The 26,204-nt window shown below is 41.0% G+C and overlaps 3 protein-coding genes across 7 annotated transcripts; 1 reads left to right on the top strand and 2 right to left on the bottom strand.

The window, feature by feature from the left end:
- The first annotated feature begins 2,182 nt into the window (after positions 1-2,182).
- On the top strand, positions 2,183-6,931 carry LOC120706546. Its single transcript, XM_039991227.1, has 4 exons — positions 2,183-2,404; positions 4,552-5,185; positions 5,306-6,093; positions 6,302-6,931. Exons 2-4 carry the CDS (start codon positions 4,628-4,630, stop codon positions 6,408-6,410), a joined length of 1,455 nt encoding a protein of 484 aa, XP_039847161.1. The 5' UTR covers positions 2,183-2,404; positions 4,552-4,627; the 3' UTR covers positions 6,411-6,931.
- Positions 6,932-10,036: 3,105 nt separating this feature from the next.
- On the bottom strand, positions 10,037-11,140 carry LOC120706534. Its single transcript, XM_039991218.1, has 2 exons — positions 10,516-11,140; positions 10,037-10,361 (listed from the first exon to the last, which is right to left on the bottom strand). The coding sequence occupies exons 1-2, from the start codon at positions 10,616-10,618 to the stop codon at positions 10,096-10,098; spliced, it is 369 nt and encodes a 122-aa protein (XP_039847152.1). The 5' UTR covers positions 10,619-11,140; the 3' UTR covers positions 10,037-10,095.
- Positions 11,141-11,283: 143 nt separating this feature from the next.
- LOC120706507 (protein PHYLLO, chloroplastic-like) lies at positions 11,284-24,738 on the bottom strand. 5 transcript variants are annotated; one of them, XM_039991189.1, is made up of 27 exons: positions 24,340-24,738; positions 23,396-23,589; positions 23,189-23,306; positions 22,343-22,459; positions 21,850-21,954; positions 21,620-21,679; positions 20,805-20,873; positions 20,438-20,548; positions 20,180-20,374; positions 19,826-19,924; positions 18,885-19,451; positions 18,526-18,750; positions 17,754-18,056; positions 17,030-17,097; positions 16,686-16,844; positions 16,283-16,408; positions 16,067-16,198; positions 15,870-15,978; positions 14,832-14,984; positions 14,514-14,756; positions 14,269-14,436; positions 13,941-14,084; positions 13,393-13,854; positions 12,796-13,092; positions 12,557-12,726; positions 12,343-12,450; positions 11,326-12,135 (listed from the first exon to the last, which is right to left on the bottom strand). In XM_039991189.1, the coding sequence occupies exons 1-27, from the start codon at positions 24,700-24,702 to the stop codon at positions 11,880-11,882; spliced, it is 5,121 nt and encodes a 1,706-aa protein (XP_039847123.1). In that variant the 5' UTR covers positions 24,703-24,738; the 3' UTR covers positions 11,326-11,879. The 5 variants fall into 5 exon arrangements, with proteins under 5 accessions (XP_039847116.1, XP_039847123.1, XP_039847132.1 ...); XM_039991182.1 differs by having other exon boundaries at positions 11,284-12,135; positions 12,557-13,092; XM_039991198.1 differs by lacking the exon at positions 24,340-24,738 and having other exon boundaries at positions 12,557-13,092; positions 23,189-23,259.
- Positions 24,739-26,204: the final 1,466 nt, after the last annotated feature.

Below are 26,204 nucleotides of genomic sequence, written 5' to 3'. Positions count from 1 at the left end.
TTGTTTCCAAATTATTCAAGGGCTAAAGATAAATGGACACAACTAATTTACGTGGTAGGTCCTCCTTTTTTTTTGACAGGAAAAACTTTACAGGCTTTACTTTCCTCGTCAATACACCAGGTATCTGCATACTGCATGCATGTGAGCGGGCAAGAAGAGAAAGAAATGGAAGAAATGATGTAAGCACGTCCATGCATATGTGAGGGAAGAAAAAGAATGAGTAGCCATGCGCATGCACATAATGTCAAAATATTCAAAGTAAAAAAGATTGTAGTTTTAAAATGGAGCATCAAAATCAAAATCCAGTTACACTGTTATGTTTGTTTCAATAAGAGCTTGCAAACAAGATCTCACACCACTATATTAGTGTATTTTAATTTATTTATGATTTTTGCAAAAGTTGCTTACTGTTTTTCCTTCATACGCCTGAGTTCAGTTAATTGGATATTGGTACTGATGTTGCGAAAATAGATTGATTGGTGTAATTAGTAGATGAGGGTATAAACAACTTTGTTGGAGTATGAAAATATTTATTGCATGATTAATAATAAACAACTTTAGCAGATCATTTGATCATTTTAACTAATTTATTTTGATATTTTTCATTATACATAAACAATATATGTGTTTTTAAAAATATTATCTAAACATATGCAATTGAGGCTTTGTTTTGAAGGGTTTTTCGAAAGAGATACAATTGTGCAATTATAATTTGAATTTGATGGATGGTTTAAGAATTACAATCTTCTTAAAAATTTGAAATTCGCTTGCATGTACCACTCCAGTTGAGTGGTCTGGTCTGGTATAGTTGATGGTTTAGATGAGCATACCGGAAGCAGCAGGATCCATGAAAAAGGTAAGTAAGTATGGATAAAATTATAGCCGGTCATAAGATAAATAACGTGAATCCAAATATTTTCCTTATTTTAAGGAAATAATATTCTCCCGCGTCTGACCATTTCGCCACTGCAGCAATAAAATCTCTTCTTTTGTTCGATTTTTCCTGAGGAAACTTTTTTGTGTTTTGATTTCTTTTTCTGTTTTTCCTTCCAGAAATGCTTCGTTGGTTCTTATGTGCGTAATAAATTTTGGGTCCGTAGAGGTGGTTTGGAATTTAGGGTACTTCAATGCGGGAGAGCTGTCTTCTCCAGCGGTTTGGTTTTTGCTATTACCCCTCAGTATTTAATGCCTTCTTTCCTTTGACTTCTCCTGTATCATTTCGCTATTGCACCCTCGCCATAGGACGTTTCTTTCCTCAGCTTATGCTGCAGGGTTTTGCACTTGTACTACTATTTTTCATTTATTCAAATCCTTTGGGTTCATTGATTGAAAAAAAATGGAAGGACCATTTTAACATACCTCCAACGTGCTCTACAGTCACTTTTCCCCATTGTCGAGCCCTCAATACTGCACTATATAGTTCCGCAGGCTGTAAAGTGATGGCCTCTAGCTGCACTACCAAACGAGCGCATAGATGTATTCTTTTTGGCCAGTACAATCAAAGGTAGATTTGAAAGCTGGCATGATAAACCTTTTACAACTATTTCTATTCACGTCATTTTATAAATAGCATATAATTTTTAAATTTCTTACTATTTCCTTTTTTTCTTGACATGATAAACGGAGCATATCTTTGACCTGCATGATGCTTTTATATATTTGTAACACACAAAAGCTTCTGCAAACATGGTTATCAAATTTTGGTTTCATAAGTGGAGTCATTTGTATATTAATTACCTTTAATCCAATATATTGGAATTAACTGGCCTCTTTAATAACATGAATAAAAAATCACTTTTTTCTAAGCACAGACCAAAAATTGGTATTAGCAGACATATATTGCAAGTTAATTAATTTTGATTAATGAACACATATGCGAAATGTTGGCAATGTCAACAATTAAAAATTTTGGACATTAGTACTTCACAAATATTGGAGTTGTCAAGTTTGGAGTAAATGCCTAATTCGAATAGGGCCCTAAATTTTAGCATAATTGCAACAACTAAACGCCACTAGACCAGAAATCCAGCAAACCTGTACCATGAACTGTCCTAGCAACTCGTGTTTTAAGCAATCCGAGGACCTGTTTTCTGGACCTCGAGGGGCCTAATTGTAAATACAAATCGAGAGAGGAGAGAGAAAGAGAGGTGGAGAGAGAGAGGGAGAGCGCACACGAAATTTATTGCGCAGCTGTGCCTCTCACGCCTTTTATTTAAGAGCCCACCCCCGGGGTTTGGAATTTTTTTTCCATCTCCGAATTCTCCTGGTCGTTGGGCTTCCTGCGATCCTGATCCCCTTCTCATTCCATCCTCGCCGGGCTCCGGCCAATCTCCACTCGCGGCGTTTCTTTCGGCTTCAGAAGCGGAGGAGGAGCAGAGAATTCCGGGGTTTTATCCCAGAAGTGGTGAGTTCTTGATCCTTCTCTTCCGTTCCTCCCCTCGCCCTCTTTTCGTGGTTCATTTCTCGATTTCAGTGTGATTGCCTATTTGCTTTGCTCGGTTATGTATGCGATTTGACGGTGTTCATGATTTCTCAGAGCTTTGCCTCTTTTTTTTTCCTGTCTCATCTTGTCATATCAGGTCCTGCTCCTTTTTTGGCCATGATCTCTGAACTCCTAGATTAGAGAAAAAAACATTACTGATCTGAGAACTAGTCCACATGAGAGGTAGCAGTATGGTTTTATGTTTCCTTTCACCAGAAAAACTAGTGGTGATTTGCTATTAGATTAGCTTCTGCCGCGAAATTTCTCCGAGTACTATAGCTGCCTGCTGCCGACTGCCGAGTTCTTCCATGCCTGCGTCTGCCTGCATCTACTACTGTGTGGGGGGCACTGCCCAGCGTCAGGAAAAATCCGATACATGCAGTTAATCCCATTGAAGTTTCTTCGTCTACGCAAGTTCCTTGGTGAAAGAGGAACTGTCGCGCAGCTCACTTCTACTAGTCGCGTGACGCGTTTGTTTCAGTTCTACGTGAGCTTTCGTACTGATGCTGGTAGTGTTTTGCCGTACGTCTGCGACAAGAGAGGGTACCCTCCTGTTGATGTGGTAAGGTTATCAAGGTCACTAAATCGCCGGTGTCCTGGATTGTACTGTGTCTTTTATGGAAATTTAGTATGTCGATCCGTCAGTCATGGAAGAAGAAGGGAAAAAAAGTTTTTTTAATATTTTTTTGGGCGTACGAATGGGTCTGGGATGCTGAATCTAGGTGGCTGTATTGTACGTCTCTTTGGGTGGAGTGTACATGGGATGTGGCCTCTTGTTCTGGTGCCAACTCTGTAGTTAGTTTGGCGTGTATCTGCTTTCTGTTGGTGTGTCAGTTTGTACCGGACCATGCAAAGATTGTGAGGTTCGTAGCCTTACCAGGACAACTCACATCTTTATTAAGGATAAGTCATTTCAGGAAGTGCAGCATTTCTTCTGTCACCAGTAAACCTTGGAATTCAATATCTGCACAATACATTAAATATTTTTTTTCTTCCTTTCGACCTTTCCTGCGACCTATATATGGAATCTAAATCTGCAGGCTGCTTCTCTCCATCATAAAGCTAGGCATCTGAGACTAATTTCAGTTGCATCTTTTACCTATTTCTTACTGCCTTAGTGCAAAAATTTAGTTGTTGCTGAAACTAACTGCAATGCTCTCATCAAGTCTGGGGCTTTTTGGAGTTTAGGATGAGTTTTTGCTACATAATTAGCTCTGGTTAGTGAGTCCAGAATATTCCTTCCTCTAGTTAGCTTTGTTAGGTGAACAGTCCTGTGCAATTTGAAAGTTGAAATATCCACTCGCTGGACAATATGTATAATAAGTAGCAGGTGGTTTCTCAGTATGTAAACGTAATGACGATACAATTTCTGGAACCTAGTTGTATTAAATCTAGAGTTTAACATATTTAAAGCATTCAGAATGGTCACAAGAAATGCAATAGTTGTGATCACCATTGCTTCAGCAAATTGTGGACACTGAAGGTCAGGTGCTAGTCTTACTCCGAAAAGGTGACAATAGGTATTTGGGTTGCCATCAGTCTCAGTTGCTGTTACCTGTCCTGCACAACTTGACTCCGCTTCCTATAATCTGAAAGCTATTCGCGTTGTTAACAGCAACTGAGACTGACTGACATTTTGTGCCTTGACTTGGCTCCATGATGATATTAATTCCACCACTGCTGCCACCGGTCTCTTTGTTCAAACCATAGAAGGAACTGTCTCTTTCAAGGCCATCACGAATTTTAGGCCAATGTAGTTGGAGCCACAACAAGAAATTTTAATGCCTGCACTTGATTAAAGGGATGTAGCAACCATACTGAAGAAGCAAATAAAACTGCAAAAAATCATCACTAAGTTCTTTATGGATTGCCAATAGATATTTAGCACTAATTTGGTATTTGTTGGGCATGCAAATACTCAAATCAAAGAAAACCAAATCAAAGAAAACCATGTTATTACTGATGCAACATATATCTTATTTTTACCTCCTGAAAGTCTTATTGTTGTATTCGTGAAAAAATTATGAAGAATTCCACACTGAAAATCTCTCTCATGAACTTGTGTGCAGGAAAACTACATTTGATGGTCGCAGAAACTAGATATTAGAATTTGATCGTAAAATGATACTGAGTTTTTGATATAAAATGGTAGAAGACAAAAATCCATCACAAGATACGGTGCAGATAAGTGGACATGTCGCACTTCAGAATGTTTCTTACAAGGATGTCGTGGAGATAAAATTGGCAGATACTGTGGATTCTGATAATTATGGCGGTAATTTTGTCAAGGATGTCTGTGTTGATGAAGGGGCACTGCTTCATCGGAAGAATTCAGAAGAAAAACCAGTAGATAAAAGGTCATCCCCAAATTTCAGTTGCCAAATGATCGATGCAAACAGTGACACAAGATATGGGAAGAAAGATGATTCTAGAAAGTCTGTGCACGAACTAAAACTAGGAACAGTTGTACCAGTTGACTTTGTTCCTGATTGTGACAACGAGAAACAGCACTCTTCTGGCAAAGGGAATGATCATGAAGATCGGATCACTACTGATTACACTGCAAGCGATCCCAGTGAGAAGAAGATAAGTTTGCAAGAGTTACTTCTCCTCGAAAGTGCAGAAGAATCCCGACATGCAAGCACAATAAATTCCGAGAGCAGTGAAAAACATAAGTGCTCTCTTCATGTGGAAGTTGGACAGGTATGATGCTACGACTTACAGATAGTTTAAATTTCTTGCCTCGTTAGTACTATCATTCTCGAAATTCAGTGGTAAATTCTTCCATGTGTGTACTTCATGAAAGCTTTGTTATCCTTACAGACTTCCAAAGATGGCTTTCCTGATGCTCAGGTTTTTTTGACCAACACCAGTGAGCAAGTCAGTAAAGATAGTACCAGTGGTTGCTCAGGAACGATGTCAGAATATCATGATGCAGCTGCTACACTGGATGTGAGAGAACCACAAAAAATTGATCGCTACAACCCTTTCATTGATCATAGGTTAGAGGATCCCTCAGAACCTGAGTACTCTATACCAGGAATCACAGATGCTGCTTCCACAGATTCCATCCACACCGTTGACAATGTGGCAAGTGGCTCCTCAGGATTAGATGAGGTCGAAACAGCTGAACCCAGGACGGATACTGTGAGTAGTAGTAGTTCAGACATTCAATCATCTGAGAAGAGTAATGATCATAGTGAAATTATTGTTAGCAAGGCCATCACTGGTGCAGTGGATGAAACAGCAGTTGCTACATCGTCATCAAGCAATGCTGAACCTAGTGATGCGAATGGGGAGAATAAAGAGAAATGCGCGAGGGGCGGTGTCGCTGATCAGATAGATGAGGAGCACTGCTTAGGCACCGACGATGCAGTCAGTAAGAGCTCCACCCTTGAGCAAGATCATTCTTCATGGGTGGAACAAACGATGCCCGAAAGTTCAAAAGCAACTGCTCAAGCTGGCAACGACAATCCCTCTGAACCGAACTTCTTTGGCCCCAGCATCATGTCAGGGCCAGTGTCGATGTCCGGCCATATAGCGTATTCAGGGAACGTCTCTCTTCGGTCGGATAGCAGCACCACTAGCACCCGGTCCTTCGCATTTCCAGTGTAAGTCTGCACCGTCCACTTTATCAGATTGCAAACAATATGCATTTGTGAGGAAGGTTGCGCTGCTCATTGTTGGTCCTGAAACAAGCACATGCAAACTCTTAATAGTTGGTCGTAATCTGCCTTTTGAAACAAAAAAAAAGTAACCATAGAACTGTTTCCTCAAATGTGTACCAAACCTAATGAATAGTCTGCGGTCGATGAACAGGTTACAGAGGGAGTGGATCAGCAGCCCGGTGAGGATGGCGAAGGCGGAACGCCGGCGCAGCAGGCGGCGCCGCGTCTGGAGGAAAGGGCTCATCTGCTGTAAGTTCTGATCGGCCGCGGTCGCCCTCGCATCTTCTGCTGAAATTCAGCTCGTGCGCGCTCTCCGGAGGTGAACAAACATCGTCGGGAACCCATTTGGATCGACGATGGTACGTATTTCCTTGGAAAGTTTGGAACCGGACAGCAAGTTCGAGCTTGGGCACTGAACTTTCCCAGGAAATACCACTCATCGAAACATCCCCAACGCTCTCCTCGCTGGCGCGCCACGCATAGCCCTGCTCCTACTATTGACCTGGAGCTGAGGTTGACGACGACGGCTTGCCGGAATTCGCAGTGGCTTGAACGTGAAGGTATATATAGCTCTTGTAGGGTAGTGAATTGCTCTTTTTTTTTCTTCCTTTCGTTCCTGCATGGTTTTCGTTCGATCGAGGGAGAGTAGTGATCGATCACACTTAGTAGAGAGAGAGGTGGTTGATTTAGGTGTACATCCTTTGGTTGCATAAATTTATTATGCTGTGAAAATTCGTTCGTTCTATTCTATATTATTAAAATTGGTCTTCTCGTTGGTTTACTTGAGGCGTTCAGATCCCACCGATGAAGCAGCTTCGTTTGTACGGCGCGTGCCTTGGATTGTTTGGTTCTGACGGATGGATCGCCTCCCCGGGTCGATCCCAGCCGTCCGCCCGTACTTGCTGCCACTGTCACATTGGCATTGCCATCGGTCGAGAGGCCGTGTACCGCACCATCCGCATCCGAGTGCCATTAAAACCGTTGGATTTCGTCTGACGGAGTGGATCCCGATACGAGCCGTAGAGGCGAAGAGAAATCTGGCTGGAGTACTGTACGGTAGGAAACAGGAGCCTGCGACGCATCGATCCGAAGCCTGAACGGAGGAGAAAGGCCGTGCACTCCCAGATCTGCTGCTACCACGGCATCGTACGTGACGGTACGCCTTTTTCGAGCAAGGCGTGTTCTGATGGAAGGCGTGCATATACTGTAGCAGTAGGCAACCGCTTTACATTTCTGTCCGTGTATTAGTACCGTACTGCTAAGCCGAAATGATATTTGCCGGGATAAATTCTCCTATTTAGGAGGGATGAGAGGTTTTGTGGAGTGAAAAGGCCGTAACAATTAGGGGTGTGTGGGCCGTGCTACCAAAGGCCCGGGAAATTTTGTCGACTAGCATTTGGGGTAGCCCTTTTTTCTTCTTCTTGTGTTCTTCACCTGCATCTCTAATCCACCGTGTGTTGGTTGGTGATCTGTAGAGCCATGAAATTTTATTACTCTCTCCGTCTTAAATCATAGATTATATAGAGTTTTAAATATACCTAACTTTTATAATGTGTCTAGAGATAGTGTATATCTAAAGTATGACAAAAAAAACTATATATTTGAACAAAATTAAAATGACCAGTTTATATCTAAGACGCTTTCCCACCAACTGACGGTAAAAAAAGAAGAAGAAAAATTTGTCGCCGATATTTCCAGTTTATTTTCTTTCCGAGAACACTGGCGCACTGTCATCGAGACAATCGTTCCACACTGTACCGTCTCAACCTAGGAGGCTACGTACGATATTGTTTGACGAAATGGATCTCCACACGGCCCGTAAAATTAAAGAGGCCTGGAGTACGCGCCGACTCGAGGAAAAGGGCCAACCGCTTCGCACAGAACATAACGTACTAGCGCGAGCGGTCTGCACTCTGCACTGTTGTGTTTTTTCTTTTTTTTTTGAAACTGCACTGTTGTGTTAGACGGGAGTAATGATCAGAACGCCCGTGATTTCGTGAGCTCGAAGCCCACAACATTAGTGGGCTACTGGGCTATTAACATGACAAGAAAAGATGCACTCATGTATTCTTGCAGGCAAGTTTCATGAACTCTTTTATTATGCTGTTTCTGCTGGTGGAAAAGCCAGCTGATTTCGATTGTTTCAATAGTGTTCTCTGAAAGAGAATAAACTGGAAAAGTCGGCTGGCTCAACTAGTAGAGCTATTTCCCTTTTCCTCCCCACATCTTGCATTGCCTGTTACTTATGTGGAATCTGTTTATTGGGGAGGACGCGTATTTTTCTGTTCTTCTTATTTATTAGTATCCTCGGATGCACAGGATTAATTATACATTTGGATAACTTTTGGAAATGGTATGGTTAGATCTGCCATTGATATTTTTTAAAAAGTAAAATGCACCGAAGATACACCAATTTGTAAGGCTATATCATTTAGGTCCACGAACTTCAAAAGTAAATTTTTAGTTCCATCAACTTGTAACTTGTGTCACTTTGATCCATAAACTTTGAAAACATGGGGCATAAACTTTGAAAGTGCATTTTAGATATATAAACTTGTAATTTGTGCACTTAGTTTCATAAACTCTGAAAGTGTAATTTTAGATCCATGAACTTCATCCATGAGTAGTCGTGTCGCTACAGGCGTGCCTACAAAGATCATCACTTTAATATTGTTGTCCATGAATATCTTTCAACCCCTCACCGAGAACGACTCTGGGTCGATCCAAGTCTGACGTCGTCGTGACATTTTCGCCACAATATCTGGCACCATCATGCCCGGCTACCTGAGTCACATAGGACATAATATCCCATACCATGGTACACATGTTGTTGAGTCTCTCCGTGACCTCCACCACCTTTTTCAAATCATCACCCCTCATCTCCATCCATATACGAGGTCATATCTAGATATAAGCTCCATAACTTACCAGACAGTCCGTAAGCCCCCATTGAATCCTAGTATATGTCAATAACCTCCAAAATAAGTCTTTCATCCCTCCTCGCTCCTCTTTCCCTATGCACTTGTCGAATCCGAGGCTTAAATTTCACACTTTTAGTGAAATTCCAGCAACGTGCGGGCACTATGTAGATTGATGTTGGGGTTGCATGAAGGCTAGATGGAGGGGTATGAACCTAGGTGACACAAATTACAAGTTTATGGATCTAGGAATGAGTTTTCAGAGTTTTGTGGACCTTATGTGACACAAATTAAAAATTTATGAGTCTAGAAATACAATTTCAAAGTTGATGGACCTAGGTGTAATACCCTCCTACGAGTTGATGGACCTTTGATATAGTTTACTCTTTTTTCAAAGTGTTAATATGATTGACTCATGATCGAAATAGTGTCTTGGTGACTGTTTCACTGTTTAAAATGAACTACAATTTTTGGAAGACGGGAAGAAGTAAACAGAATGCTGCCACCAATGAGCCTGGGTTGATTTTCATCAGCTTGTACCGACTAAACTTAAAACAAGCACATCAGAGCTGTTCTATACGAGACGAGGATCTCTATCAAGATTAATAAACTTCTTTGATCTGCTTCTAAAACAAAAGTGAAAAGAAAAGAAAAAAAACACTGCCAAATTCCAAGGAGCGCGATTGAACTACATACAGAGAAGGTTGGGCGCATGACGAGTGACGCAACTCAAACCAAGCATCAGTGCTTCCAGCTATACGAGATGAGAAACTGAGAATCTGATCTATCAAGTAAGATTAACTTCTCATAATTTCTCAGTGATGGCAAGCGACTCAACTGACTAGTACACTGCTATGATCTATGGAGTTTTATCCATCCTATCCTATCTTCACCTATAGAGACATAAGCTAGAGGGCGGGGGGGGGGGGGGGGGGGGGGGGGGGGGGGGGTGGGGGGGGGGGGGGGGGGAGAAAATACTAGGCTACAAGAAGAAATAGGTACAGCAAACGGATACCTAGACCTGAATTTAGTTGTGTTTCTTAGGGTGAGGCCTGGGCCCGTAGCGCGCAACCACAACCTTCTCGGCAGACGCAGCAGGACTAGCATTTCCTCCGCGGCGGCCGAGGCTTGCTCCGGCCGCGCCGGCCGCAGCTTCTCCCGTTAACCCCTTCTCCACCCGCACGGTTTCACCAGTGTTCTTGCTGTGATCCGCACCATGGTTCCTCGTCCCTTGCAATAATCCTTCCTTCTTTCTAGACAAATGCTCGCCGGTCGACATGGACGTGCTCGTCACTGCAAGGACGAATAGGCAGCAAATTGGATCAACACAAGACGATCGAGAGGAATAAGTTCAGAAAAATACAAGGAAATGCGAACACAATGTACGCTATACGAACTTCAAATGCACATATATAGCAGACAGTGCAAAGATGGCAAGAGCACTCACCGTGGCGAGCATGAGCAACAGTGGGAGGGTCAAGTGCGAGCAAGACGACGACGGCCAAGGCGACCATGAGAAGAGTGGCCGAAGAGGCCCTTCTGCAACCCATGGCGAGCTGTTACTGATGCTACACGGTGAGTGTTTCTGTATGGACAAAACCACTCCAAAAAATCAAGCTTAGCCGCAAGGAAAACGAGGAGAGGAGGTGAAGATGTATCTCTGTGGACGTTTTATACGCAAGCGGCGATGCCCTTTTTTGCTGGTAGTCAGCTCGAGACCGATCCGGCGGTCAAAGCTCAAGCCCGCGAGATCTCTTACACCACTTATTATATATACACATATACAACTATACAAGTAATAAAACATCTGCGCGCGCCCGTACTGGTGCACGAGCGTTGTTTACCAAGCCCTAGGCGTTCTTTTGCACCGTGCGGCGCCCAGCCACGCACGGTGCACGCACTGGCGCACCACGTGTGGGCGCTGTGCGTCCTGCGTGGCCGCGGCCTCTCCCCGCCGGGGTGGCTGGTGGCCGGGCTTCGGGAGTTGAGCTCTCCGCCTCTCCCTGCTGGCGCTGGGGCGCCCTGCCAATGCCGCGGGCGAGACGGTGCCGCAGCGCGCACGGCGCACCACGGCACCACCACCACCACCACCACGTCGATCTGCTCACGTGCCGCGGCTGCAGGGAGTCAGGTGTCTCGGTTAATAAAAAGCCCCGTCTCGCGTCGGGTCGTTACGGACCAAGATCCCAGCCTCCTAACACGCGCCCCCAGGAGGTTTTTTAAACTTTTTTACAGTCAGGAATCGCACAGAAGCCAGTGGATCGACAGTCGGCCGGTTCCCAGATCCCAACAAAGACCAAGGAAAAACAAGCAGTCACACACTGCGTTCGTAGAAGGTAGTATACCTCAAGCTGCTTAGATTTACATAGGAGGTCATCTTAAATCGCTGCAGCTCAGTAAAACTTTGACCAAACTTGCTGCCCGAAGGCGGATGTAGAATAGTTGAGCACACTGACTCCAGATGTGAACATGCTGAGAGCTGCCACTGCCAGTGGGAAAAGCAGTAGAAAGCTGGCCCACGTCAAAGAACAAGCTGCACTGATTAATTGCATCACATGAACTGACGAACCATACGGGAAGTCAGGCCATGGAGGATGGAGGGTTTTTGTCTATTAACCAAGGCTCAGACGGGGAAAAGTTGCTGCATAGACGACCATAAGATGCAAGATGCAGGCTCCCACGAAAAAAGCAATTTACTCGGGCAAATTGCAATGTAGAACGGAGAACTCCCCTGCATCGGAGGACAATTCCAACAAACCTGAAGTGTCCATTTTGTCTGAACTCCCCCTGCATCTGCATGTTCAGGTGTGCTCAGTGCAGCTTTTGTAAGAACTTCCGCACGGCCCTTACCAAAGGAAGAGGGTTCTCAACATGCACAGCGTGCCCGGCATCTGGGATAACGATCATGTCACAGAGCTCGTCTCCACCACGACCATCAGATCTGCACTCGCTGTGCTGTGTTATCTCGGTGCGCATTCTCTGTGAGATGTCTTTAAATTTTGTGTCCTTTTCACCTGCAACGATGAGTAGAGGCCTCTTCAAGTGTTTCAAGTCTTCCCACAGGGACCTGGTACACAATGAAACTTGCATAAGGCAGAATCACTTGAATATTGTCTACTAGGAAAGTACAACCGGCCATTTGCTTATCAATTTCATTATCAGTGTCTGACATGTCTGTACCAACTCAAACTCATTGACACAATTGGTACCGCTATAAACAGGAATGCACATAACACCATCGATGCAAATTTAGAGTACAGGAAGGTAATCTTACCTTTGTCTCCCTACGCTCGAGTCTGCAAGAACCTTAGCTAGAGCTTTAATGTCCTTGTGTTTATTGCGTGTCCTCACTAGAGAATTGAACTTTGGATGCTCTCGTAGACTGCCACATAAAGGAAAAGAATAATGGCATATACATGTTAGGGATACAATGTATAGTTTATCTCCATCTTTGCACAGGAAATAATCAAATAAGTCAGCTCCTTCACCTGGTCCACATTTTTGCAGCGTACCATGTCTCAAGAAAACATTCGAGCCCACAAGACAATAGGAACTTAGCTCTTGATTTATCAATAGCAATACGACGTCTCCTACTCTCTTCATCTCTCAATCCAGGACTTCCTGATATGATCACAGCTCCTCGAATCTGTCTTGGACTCTGCCATAACCAGCTCAGAATCAGCATAAGAAAGAAGAGCACAGAAAAGATAAATATTGAGAAAGTTACCAAGTGAACTTGATTTAGTGCCATGTGGAGTGCAATCCTAGCACCCATTGAATAGCCAACCACCACCACCTCACCATCAGTTATTTGGCATATCAACTTCAGCAACAAATCTGCAAGTGATTGCACTGTAACAGGAAATTGTTCTGAATTTTCAACATGATGCTGCAACATTTGTGACTCGCCATGACCAGGAAGATCAACAGCAATGACCCGTGCGCTGGGGGAGAGAGCTTTCATCATGGGAACCCAATCGTCACTCGTACCAAGAAATCCATGAAGCAAAAGAACAACCTTTTCCTGCAGGCAGAAACAATATATTGAGATCAAATCCTTGACATGATATTCTACCTCTTTTTCAATTAACTTACACTCTATTCCTAACATGATACTAATAGTCCCTCGGCCTCAGATCACATGCCAAGAGGCCGCACACCCAGAATTGAGGAATTCTTACACTTGTATGGTCAGTGGTCAAATGAAAAGAATAAATTTATATGCAACAATGCCAGTAAATATACCATATGAATTTTCAAGAGAAAAGAAATGCATGCATGGCATGTTCTTAAAAAAGAATTTTCAATATATAAGAATTCTTACATTTATTCGATCACCAGCCTCTTGAAGTTTGACTAGATAAGAACAATCGTCCACATCAACTTGGATAGAATATGACCTCAGTTTTTCTTCACTGTATGTCCTTTCTATCTTATTGTTGTTTATGTTTAAGTGGTGAAGATAACCACAGGCATCTTCTACTGAAGCTCGGATCCCATCACCAAGTGGGGTTGCATGGATATTTAACTTATGCTCTGATACATCTTCCCTTAACCATTGATATGTTCCAAGTCCATGTGCGACAACCCCACATGTATCTTTGTTCTTTATTCTGGAGACTATGGAGTTTTGTTGGTCAACATAATGTGCTAACTGTATATAGGATGCCAAACCTACAGAACTCTCATACGCACTACTGATGACAGCCATCTTATCGTGCATTTGAGCCCATTTTGCTATGTGAGCTGCCTTCTCAAAACCTCCAACAACACTGGGTTTAATAACCTGAGCATGGCAATTAAGCAAGGTCAGATATATAATAGAATAAGCAATCTTCAAAACTAGCCCACAAAGTTTTTCTCAGTACTCACAAGAGCAACTATTCCTGGATGCACAAATTGATGAAGCTTAGGAATTACATCCCCCTTAAGGTTGTCAATAGTCTCATCTAGTGCAACAGGCAAGCCACTCTTGTCACAGAACTTGATGAGATCATTTACAGAGCTCACTGGTTCCTGTAGAAAAGCAAAAAAGGTTCTCAAGAAAAAAAACAAGACAAAAATACGCCTAGTGGGGAACGGAAGGAATCCCAGCCCCAACTAACAGTACTATAGCAACAAGGTGCCACAGTAGGCAAGTTTCATGTTTCACATATTTCAGAGGTTTTCATACAGAGCTGATGAATAGAAGCTATAGTACCTCAATGTATTCCAATCGAAGGCTTTTAGCCCTAGATCCAAATTCAACTGCCTGTTCATATGTCCATTTCTGATTTGCATCAACACGGATATTGATCTTGTATCCTACAACTTCTCTTATTTTATGAACAACAGCTGCATCCTCAATGGGGCTTTCACGACGCCCAACCTTCCAAAGAGATTTTGAAAATGAAAATGTCATACCTTAATCATGCATTATGATTACGGAAACAGTTGAATAGTTACCTTCAGTTTAACTGTGGTAAAACCTTCAGCAACCAGTTTGGCGACAGCAAGTGCTACTTCCATTGGAGTACCGTTGCAGTCTACCAGTGCACAGATCTCTATGCTGGCATAACTGTTCTGATCTCGTACTAAGGGGTTGGAACCAGCGAGAAATTTAGACAATCCACATTTCCGTTGTGACGCAAGTAAATTAAGAATGGCCATCTCCAATCCGCATTTAACACTTGGGAATATTGAAGAAGGCTGAGATGAAGTATAAAGGAGAAAACTTTAATCTCTTGAGAAGTCAGTGCTAAAAAGTTTGAAAAGTTCTCTTACAGGAATCCCAAGGTTTGTCCATATCCAATTGGAAAAGGACCCTCTCAGCAAAGGAATAACATCTAGCACAGAATCTTTCATCATGTGGAAAAGAAATCTAAGTTGCTCTTCGACATCCAACAGATCCTCCTCATGGATTTCAATTGGTGCAACCTGTTACAAGAAGTGGATCAAAACTAAACTCTTGAACATGCTCTAAGATGCATATTTAGTAGCACAACCTCATTGCTAGGTGCTACCATGCGAACACGTAATATCAGGATGAGATCTGGACACATCAGATCCAAATCCAATAAATCTTGAGCCAAATTCTGTCATTTGATCATTCCTTCCTGTTTTATTTGCCATATTTGATCCATTACTCTAATTTTGGGTGTTTGAGTTGGGTGTTCACTTTAGGATACATAGCTCTCAGGAGAAGAAAATTTGTATATGATTCTTGAACATATTGAAAAGGCTATGTTTGTTGTTGTTGTTATTCTTGAACGTATTGAGAGTTATTTGCAAAATGTTCAACGATGATATCCTTCTGTCCAATCAAATCTAGTCAGTCTGAATGCCACCCATTGGCCTATATTGGAAATTTTTTCCATCCACCTACAAATGATTATGCTGTGATAGGTGGGTTGAGTCAGGTAGATGTAGTTTGTTTGTGTTTTTCTAAAGAATGGTTTGCTCGGGTTTTTTGGTTATGATGCGCCTCACATGTTGGCACACAATTTTCCTGTAAGGAGGGAAGGAGGGAAAAGAGCACCACTACCAAGTCCGTAATGTATACTATTTAAAGGAGATTTAAATTGGGAAATGGTAATTAATACCAAAATATTTATTTGTGCAGTACAAGATACTAGTCACCATCTTATTATCCATATATACTGTTGTACATATACTTTCCTCTTCTATGAGAGAACAGTAGACTTTCCTCAACTGTCATAATGCCCATATCAGTAGCCCTGCTTCAATTACAGGCAACTTAATAACAGAAATATGCACTATGCTAGAGAAACAATAGAAATTACAGAAGTGTTAGAGACAAACCTCACCAAATCCTGCGATGTTATCGTCCATACAAAGCTTCAGAATAAACCCTTCATGAGAGAATCTGCCATCAGATAGCGCAGAGGTACGTGGTGCAGAAAGCTGGATCCTGTTTTCAAATGATGTTTTATAAAGGTAATTGTGGAAAATGTGGTGGTGGCAGCATTACATATATCATTATGGATCACCGCATATACCTGTACAGCATGTATTCTGCTCCATGAATTGTATAAACAGGCATGGCATCTAACTCACTCTTAGAGCATGGATCTCCCAGAAGATAATCCAGATACTGAGTTGTAGAATAGGCAGAGAACTTGCTCATAATTCTGCAGAACTAGTAGAAATGTAAGTACATGATGGAGAGAACAATTATAAAAGAATGTAAAAAGAAATTTAGTTTAGATATCAACCTATGAAAGTCGGCATTGCAATCAATGCTATTGTCTACTTCTACCACACAATCAATCTGTTCCACTTTAGATTTCACCAAGGCATCATGAAGCTCTGCTTTTGTTTGAACTAGAAGATGCTTTACCCTGCAACACAAGTAGTGAAGAGTGCTGAGAAGAAAAAAACTTAGCACTAGAAATATTTCATTACACATAATAGACTCCATAACCAACAATCTCAACACCTTTCAGAGTCGCTAGTTTATATATGGGCTTTGGGGACAAATAATGGTAAATAGTTAACTTTGGCAAGTTGAAGCTAGTACACAATTCCAGGCATAATAAAAGAGAAAGATGCCAACATAAAGTCATTACAACCAGATGGGACACGTAAGCAGAAGAACTGAATACCAATTGATGTTACCTGTGTGCAGCGCAGAGGTTGGAAATTGATATGTCATGCGATGTGTAGAAGAATTTGTTCAAAATTTGTGGTGAAGTATTTTTCGCAATTGGTAGAAGGCTGAAGATCGCACCGCCATGATTGTTCACAACAATTATCGTCATAGGTTTCCTCCGTGCCCTTCAATAATGTCAACAGCATTATCCCTAATGAATATTACCATCCAATGTCATGACAACACAGGAGTAGCTTGGGCCAATGGAGTATCAATTATTTTTATGACTTTCACTAAGTTAATCTAATAGGAATGGACCATCGATCGAGAGTCAATGTCACAAGTGCAGAGAAAGGTTCGAACTTCAAACCTTTGGTTGAGAAGTGCCAATCCATTTGTGTCATGAAGAAAAGATACGTCGCCAACCACACAGAATACCTGACAACATACAGAGTCAAAGTTGTGAGATCAATGTGTTATTGGCGCTCTACAGGTTGTGGGGGTTTGCTGTTTTTCAGTGTGCCTTATCCAGTATCTGGTTTGTTTGCTTTTGCTTTGTTTTTGTATTGTACTTGTATTCCTCATTCCTCAAGTGAATGATGAAGCAAACATCTATTGATAAGTGTGGCTTCTTTTTCAAGGAGAACAAGTTAAGGCAAATACTACAATATGTTTGTTTATACTACCCCTCCGTTTTTATTTACATGTCATATTAGGTTTGTCCTAAGTCAAATTTAGCTAACTTTGACCAACTCTAGAGAAAAATAGAGCAACAACTATACTAACCAACATATGCACTATCAACATACATTTCATGGTGAATTCGTTGAAACAAATTTGGTATTGTAAATGTTATTATTCTTTTTCTATAAATTTGATCAAAGTTGGCTAAATTTGACTTAGGACAAACGTAATGTGACATGTAAACAAAAACAGAGGGAGTAGTATGGGAATTATTTAAGTTAGGCTCACGTCAAAGATAAATAGAAAATATACAAGAACATATTCACTTAATCAGACTAGATCTGTTGTTGCCTCTAATATACAAGAACATTTTCACTAGAGCATGAAGTTTAATTAAAGAAACAACATACATGCTTGTTTGATCCAACAGCAAATCCGATTGCCGTGCTGAGCAAACCATCAATGCCACTTGCTCCTCTGTTTCCAGCCACTAATGTGCCAACAAACTCCAGAAAATGATGCATCATCAGGCTATTTCCATTTGAAGTGTAATCAGTCCAGCCCTTGCCAAACATGTCCAAGTCTCGGATGACCATGCTGTTTCCAACAAACATGATAGCATCACCATAAAGTGACTCCCCAATTACATGAGCAACATATGGTTCTGTAAGTGACCATTTCGAATGTATCTGAAACATTATCTCCTGAGCAACCTGGAGTTAGGCAACAATTGTCAGAACACTTGATAGCAAAAGGGGCAAAAGGTTTTGTCAGTTATTTCCAGGGAGAGAGTAGCACAAATCTCTGGTCAATATTAAACTAGAGGTTTCGCTATAGTTAAGCTCCAGAGCACAAATACATTGGCTGCAACAGGTAAGCTACTTCATTTAAATCTCACTCAGATGAAATAAAATATTCACTTATGTCAATGTTTTAGCTAAAAGGTACATGGTAAAAACTGCTAGTGCTACTTTGAGGTTTCAATAAGCCGTTAACCCTTTTATCCATTGTAAAAAAGGTATAAGAGTGCTTGCTAGGTGGACTAAAAGACATGAAACAAATGGCTAAGTTCAGAAAAAGGTTAATTATATATACACATGGAGAAGTCTTGTCATATCCATCGCATGCTCAAAGGCATTTCGTTATGTTATTATAAGATGGCTACCATGTTCCAGATCTTACCACTGAATTAGCAACCATCAAAATATCTGTCCATCTGCTTGTCTTCCTTTGAAAAGTACACCGGCACAAGCTAGCAGCAAATTCCACTATACTAGCTTGTATTCTGTGAGTGACAACATGTGATGGATCATGACGGCAAGGATGTCTATCAATCAAGATGTAGGAAGATGGGGAGCAAGTCTCGAGAAACATTCCCACTCGTTTGCTAGTAATACGACTACCAATCTGCCAATCAAACAGTACCGACTTAAAAGCATTATGACATAATAAAAATACCGCACACATACATAATAATAAAGAAAGAAAGAAAAGGGGAATGGTCCGAAAACATAGAATCCATGAGTTATGAGGAGAAAAACCTGAACAACGACATCTGGGCTTATCCAGTTTTTAGCAGAATCAGACAATAGAATTTGATCGATGTGGTCTATAAATAAAATTCTCTTATCAAACTGTGGGAACAAATTTACTACTTTCCGCAATCGTAGTCCAGACAGAATATCAGTAGCAATTGGCCAGGAGAGGTGCTTAGCTAGCAAAGCCACGGCCCACATGTCATCATCTGTATGAAGAGCACCAACTAATAGAAGCCCTTGTTCTGCCTTCTCTATGATCTGCAGAATCTCCATTACTGAGCAAGAATAATTACCGAATGCAGAAACCGTTTTCATTATAAGGTATCTGGTATACGGCTCACTATTTGTAAACCACTTATCCAAACCTCTCAAACAGTCAAGATTCCAATCCCGATTAGTGTAATCTAGAGGTTCTTTAAAAGCACAATTTATATGCACTGGGCCTTGTGGAGCTTGCATTGCATAGTAGGCTGCTGAGTCAAGTGTTGTGAGAACCATTCTTGCATGAATTTGGTCACTGGGCGGAGGGAGATTAAAAAAGTATCTTACAAAGGTACCAAAATGATTGACCTGAAAAATGAAAATGAAAACTGTTGAGATAGACTGTCCACAAGTTTCATTGAAGAACAAAGGATAGAACTTGCCAATGAGTTTGCATGGCAACACAATGGGCTCAAAGAGAAATAAATCAAGTGCCAAACCTGCAATTCTAACAAGTGCATGCTTATGTATTGGTTTTTATTATGTAGGGTTATAATAAATCTTAAGGCTCACTTGGTATATTTCACATGATAATTCATAATTGTTAAGAAAACAACATATCCAATATTTATGTACACATAAGAAAGGTAATTCAAATTCTAGAGTAATGTGCAAAACTCATGCAGAGAATAGGAACTGCCCTCAAGAAATTTGTATTTTAGAATCTATGCAATCACCGGTACCTGATTGATGGCTTGGTTAGCTCCAGCATCATGCAACTCAGGAGGACGATCAGCTGTGAGTAATATAATTGGTATGAAATCTTGACTTGCCTCAACCACCTACACGTGGCCCAACGAAACTTGATTAGGCAGTCTAGAAAATGTTCTCTTTGATTTATAAAGAACTAATCTACTAACACACCCAGATCATATTTTATGGGATTCCTATTTTATAATTTCATATGAAGCTATAAAGAAGCACTAGTTATCCAAACTTGTTGGATTTGATAGAGAAAAATAATCATATAAATGAAGGCTCAGAATACTGGAATAAGGAAATGGGGCACTTTTAAGAAAGAGGAATTTGCCACTCACTGAAGGAAGAAGATTTGATACAGCAGTTCCTGACGATGTGATTACTACTGCTGGCTTCCTTGAACCTCTCCCATAGCCAAGAGCATGGAATCCAAGTGACCGTTCATCGTAACATGATATGCATGTTGTCAAAGGATGGCATGTAGCAGAAAGTGCAAGTGGGGAAGATCTCGACCCTGGAGCTATACAGAAGTACTAAAGCAAAGTGGATCAGAAGCATTCTAGACATGCTAAAGGCTTTGAGTTGGTCAAGCTTACCGTGAAACCAAGTCTAACACATTCTTCAACTACAAGGGATGCCCATGCCAAATTAATGTTAGAGCAGCGCTTGATGAAAGGTTCTGTCTCATTTTGTTGCATGTATAACTCCTATAAATGATAGAGAATATTATTAGCTATGGTTAATTGGTTATAGAGTGATGAACTCATTTAATCTTTCTTAATCTTACCGTAGACTTATTTTTTCATTGCAATTATAATCATACACCTTTTATGTGTAATTATGTCCATTTTTTTTAATTGGTAGGTGTTGTAGATTGTAGAAAAGCCTAATATACGAAGGGACTGTTTTTTAATAATGAATTGTTGGCCAAATGCAGCTAAAGATACTTGGGTATAATCATACCATGTTTGAACAAAAGAGGAACTCTGGTGAAAATCTAACAAATGACTGATCAGAAGTCAAAAACTTGTCCTGCAAAAGAATAAATGCCAGAGATGATCAGGGATATAATTCAATGGCACACATAACAAAGAACATAAACTACAGACCTTTAGAAAAGAAGGAAAATTAACAAAAGAAAATGTTTGTTTGTCACTCATTTTTTTATGTTAGGTCCATTTTAACCATGAATTTTTCAGCTCCCAACTGCTAGGTGGCACCATCATGTTAGTCATCCCCACCAGTTTAATGATTCAGAGATTTACAGGATCTAGCAGACCTTTTTATAGAAGGTTTACTTTCAAACTGCAAATGAAATTTAAGGGACAAAGAAAACTTCACACACTCTCTGAATTAATGTGGTAAAATTATACCATGACACGGACAAAATATCAACTAATAAAATACCTATGTTTCTTTTTATTGGGCGTATAAGGTCAAACCTGGAAAAAAATTAGGATTTGAAAAGGTCAAACTCTATAAAATTTTAACTAACAATTAGTCAAATTATGTGCATGATATGAAAGTTATATCAATATATTCTTATTTAACAAATCTTTTAGTACGGCATTGACTTTGAAGAAATCAATGAAAAATTGTAGGAGGAAGTGATGAACAAAGTACAGTTCTAAAAACTATTTCAAATCCTATTATGCCTTATAAAAAGAAGCAAAGGGAGTATCTTTTGTAAGAAGCATGAAATTCTTCAATGGGCAGAATCTATTATTAAAAAATCAACCACAATCACAGAGCAAGGTATAATGCTCCAGGAAACTTACCAAGGTTAAGGGGATACCTTCTGCATCTATTGTGGCGAGCAGTTCTGTATCCAAATACACCTGTTAAGGTGGATCCAACAAAATTGGAATTAACAACCAGTGTCAGAGGGTCATAGGAAGATCACCCCCACCCACCAACCACCATTGCCCCGCAAAAGTTTCCATGTTTTGAATTCGTAAAGCATACTTTTCTCAAACATAATATGCACAATCCAAGGCAGAAACATTACCAACTGAGGATTCCCCGTCTCTGACAAATGTGCATCTCCAGAAATGTAACTTGGTACCAAACCTTTGTGACAAATGCTATCCAAAGGATCATAGCTATTTTGTATCTGTTGGTAAAATATAAAGAACTAATAAATAAGCAAATATATTTATTGAGATGACCTAAAAGTGTCAAAGGCCGGCAAAGTAAATAAGCTTTTTATTATATCAGAGTTAAAAAAACAGGGGCAAACGTGAAATTGGACCTCAAAACAAGGGCAGTTTTGCAAATGGCCATTTTTATTATATCAGATGTTACAGAAGCATAATAATGCATCCACAGTGAGGTCTCATACATTACATAACCGAGCCTTTGTAAACTCGATCAGCTTATATAGCAAAATAAAAGAGGGGGAAGTTAAAAAAAAAAACAGGCTATAAATAAGCGAGATATAAGACGAGACAAAATGCAAATTATTCAGCAAGAAGTCAAGAAACCTGAAGAATTCCACATACCTGATTAAAGCAAGATTCAAACAAAGAAACTGCATCCTCGAATGTGTGAGAAACAGAGTCATCCCAAATCATGGTTGATGATAAAATGGAACAACTATCAAACTCGCTCAACTCAACCTGTAAGATAAATGTTGCTGAGAATCACAAATGTAGAAAGTCAAATATTTACATGATGCCTGCAAACAATAACTGAGAAACAATTGTGACTTAGTATAGATTGCAACACGACTAGTTTGCATAAATGAAATAGACCTCATCCCTCAACAAAACTAATTTCCACTTTGGACTCTCTTCGTAGCATTGCTTTTGTACAAGTAAAACTCAAATGAATATTGAGGTGTAAAATTATATGATCGTGTAATGTTATGGCCACAATACTCAGCCAGACATTTCCATTCACCAACTTGCTGAGGGACCAAGTAAGGCTCGCTAAGCTGAACACTTGGTCCAACAGGCAATGCTGGTCAGCAAACATTGCATTCATTTGAAAAATACTTCAGATACAACTTTCAGTATTTTTTCCTTTTACATAAAATAAGCTCAGCACTGTCAATATTGGTGCAATTACACTACTGATGCATGTAAGAACTAAATATAGTGTTGCTTGACGCCTCGAACAAGGAATCATCTTGCACGCAACAGATTACTTTGAGGGCCACTGAAAAACTAACACTGGACAAGGAACCTAAGTGTTTAAGCTTTGGATCAATGTGACCATGTGAGCCATCAGAATCAAGTAAAAAAACAAATATAATACATGAAACTTGAGATCTGAATATAAAATGACTTCTACATTGAGTTTATAATTATATTGCACAAAGGCTGATCACAATACTTAGTTTTTACCTGAGGGATGAAGAAGTAATATGAGCCAAGTTTCTCTTCTATGAATGATGATTCCCTGTCATATTTCATGCCTACAAATCCATAAGCCCTTATCAAGTGTGAGTCAGAAGAAATATATCTGCAGGGAAAGTAAGTCCTAATCTTGTTAGGAATAAGTGTGTGTGCATGAGTCAGAGAAAGGGTGAGGGGGAGGGGGTGGAACCTCACCTCAATACTAAATCAAATCCATTTTTTACTGCGTAGGAACCGTGCAAGCAAATTGCAGAACCAATGCCACATATTTCAAGTTGAGATGATGGACCAGAGGTTAGCTTCCTCGATAAATAAAACTGAGGAAACAAGGATGATCCTCTAAACTGAGAGCACCACTTGAGTGCCTTTGTACTGGGTGGAACAAGTACCTGCACCAATGCATGTTGGTTTAATCATCTTCCAATGTTGCTTGGACTTCAAGGGATGAGCGAATTCATGTATATATTTGTTGGAATATAAGTGAATTGCCCACCTCTCCCCATCAGCTTAAGCTTTTGGGTTAAATTGGTTGGTGCATGCAACTCAATAATATTGCCCTAAAGTCTAGACAAATGTATATGCTGCACATTTCCATGCCAACAGAAAACAGTACTCTGGCTGCACAAGTTTGAGTAAATATTAATCTAAAGAATGTAGGATAAAGTCTCGTTGAACCCTAAGGGGAAACTAAGTGCATGTTTCAGAGCAAACCCAAAGGCTGCATTTGCCATAAGTCCAAAACACCAAAGGAGACGCTGAATCCATGATAGAATTTCATTGCATCAAACTTAAATGCGGCATCCATTTCAAATCATGGTGACTAATGATCAGATCACGCAATAGCAAATTGGTAGGGAGATGGTTTGCATGCTAACAGAACGAATTGACCAGCAGCGAGTGATCTAAACTTAATGCCAGCTTTGCTCAACGGCGCAAATCAAATTTCAACTTTAGTGATGGAAATGAAACAAGGATAGGAGCATCGAAACTACAAAGCGAGCCCCCCAAAGCTCCGCAAGTGCTCCCCACACCCAAACCAGTCAAAATTGCACCCACTACGCTTCAGTCTTTCACCAAACTAGCCCCCAGTATCCTATTACCAACGCCACGAAAGAGTCGCGATGATTCTCGCAGCTTACCTCGAACCTGATCACGCCGCTCTTGGCGCCAGCAGGTGGGCTGGCCTTGAGCTCATCGGCGGCCCGCCGCAGCGCGTCGAGGCCGTCGCCGACAGTGAGCGCGGGCGGAAGCCTCCGCGCGAACGACACGTCCACTGGGAGGTCCCGGTCGCCGGTCTCGCCCACCTCGTCGGTGTCGATCACGATGCCCGCGCGCCGCCCGGCCGCGGCGTCCGCGCGGAGGCGGCAGAGAGGGCGGGGACCGCCGCAGAGGCGGCCGCGGGTGGAGCGGCAGCGGCGGCGAGGGGATGGGAGAGGGAAATCGAGGAGGGGGCGGACTGGGTGGCGGAGAGGGAGGCGGGGAGGGGGCGAGGCGGCGAGCATTGCCGGCCGGCGGACGGGTGGGCAGGAGGAGGGGCGGAGGAGGCGAAAGCGAGTGGTGGGGAAGTGGACGTTTGGGTTTAAGACAGAGGAAGGGGATAAGGTTCATGGGCCCAGCCAGACAACTCGGCCGCGTGTGGGCTCTACACGGGCTGGGCTTGAGGGGTAGAGTGTGGGCTGAATGGACCTAATAATTTGTTTGTTTTTTAATGGACCTAATTATTTATCTCGGGCTAAGATAAATAAATTCCTCTAAAAATATGAGCTAGATAAGGCCCTTGTTTGGTTTGGTTCTACAGATTTTAGAACACGCGAGTCGAGAAGAGAATTTTGCATGCATGAAATACTAAATGAAGTCTATTTATAAAACTTCTTTACGGATGTGTATAATTTTTCGTGATGAATCTAATGACGGTAATTAATTGATGATTGGCTATAGTGATGCTACAGTAACTATTCTCTAATCACGCGATCAAAGACCTCATTAGATCCTTCAGAATTTCTAGCGCAAGAGTTATGAAATTAGTTTTGTAAATTATCTTTGTTTGACACCCTTAATTAGAGTCAAAGTTCTTTCTGGACTTCTAGAAAGAAACCAAACAGGGCCTGCATGGAGCAGAAGAGGCCTAGCGAGCATAGTTGAGCAGAGCTTTGATCAACAAAGAAGGGAGTTGTTGACTTGTTGAGTGTCCTCAAGCTCCATGTACCCAGGGCCTAATAACTATAGAATGGTCATGTTTAGTTCCCTTCTAGAAATCTAATTGTAGAAGAAAATCTTGCATGCATGGAGTATTAAATGAAGTCTATTTGCAAAACCTCTTTGTGTATGGATGTGATTTTTTCTAACGAATCTAATGACGGTAATTAATTAATATTTGGCTATAGTGATGCTACAGTAACCATTTTCTAATTATGCGGTCAAAGATATCATTAGATTCATCAGAGTTCCTAACGCAGGAGTTCTGGAGTTTGTAATTGCCTTTATTTAATATCCCTAATTAGTAGTCAAAGTTGTGAACAATTTTAAAAATCAAACAGCGCCCATGTTTGGCAAGGCACGGTGTTTGTTTGAAGGTCTATACCTTTTTTGAATGATCTCCATATCTACTTTCGTTGAAAAGTTATGTGTGGAATCAGTGGCGGAGCTAGCAAAAAATTTTAGGTGGGGCGGACTAGCGTGAGAAACATGACTCATACTATCTAAGATCGTACTGTATCTCACAATTCCATAGAAAAATCACACGAATACGGTACTAATAAACGGTATATTTTAAGATCAAAGATGTACCTTCCAAATAAAAGGTCGTAGAGTCTTGAACATCACAATATAATTTCTTAATTCAATATACAACAAGATGGCAAGATATAGGAACTAAGATTACCAACCTGCCAATTTGAAAAAGAGCAAGTATGTGATATGACATATGAGCAATAATAAATGTAAAAGGTAGTGCAATAATATAATTCCATCTGAAATTCTCAATTGGATCGAGATCGACTATGAA

The sequence above is a fragment of the Panicum virgatum genome, chromosome 1K, assembly GCF_016808335.1.
Source record: "Panicum virgatum strain AP13 chromosome 1K, P.virgatum_v5, whole genome shotgun sequence".
Taxonomy (NCBI): Eukaryota; Viridiplantae; Streptophyta; class Magnoliopsida; order Poales; family Poaceae; genus Panicum; species Panicum virgatum.
This window is presented reverse-complemented; position numbering and strand designations above follow the sequence as displayed.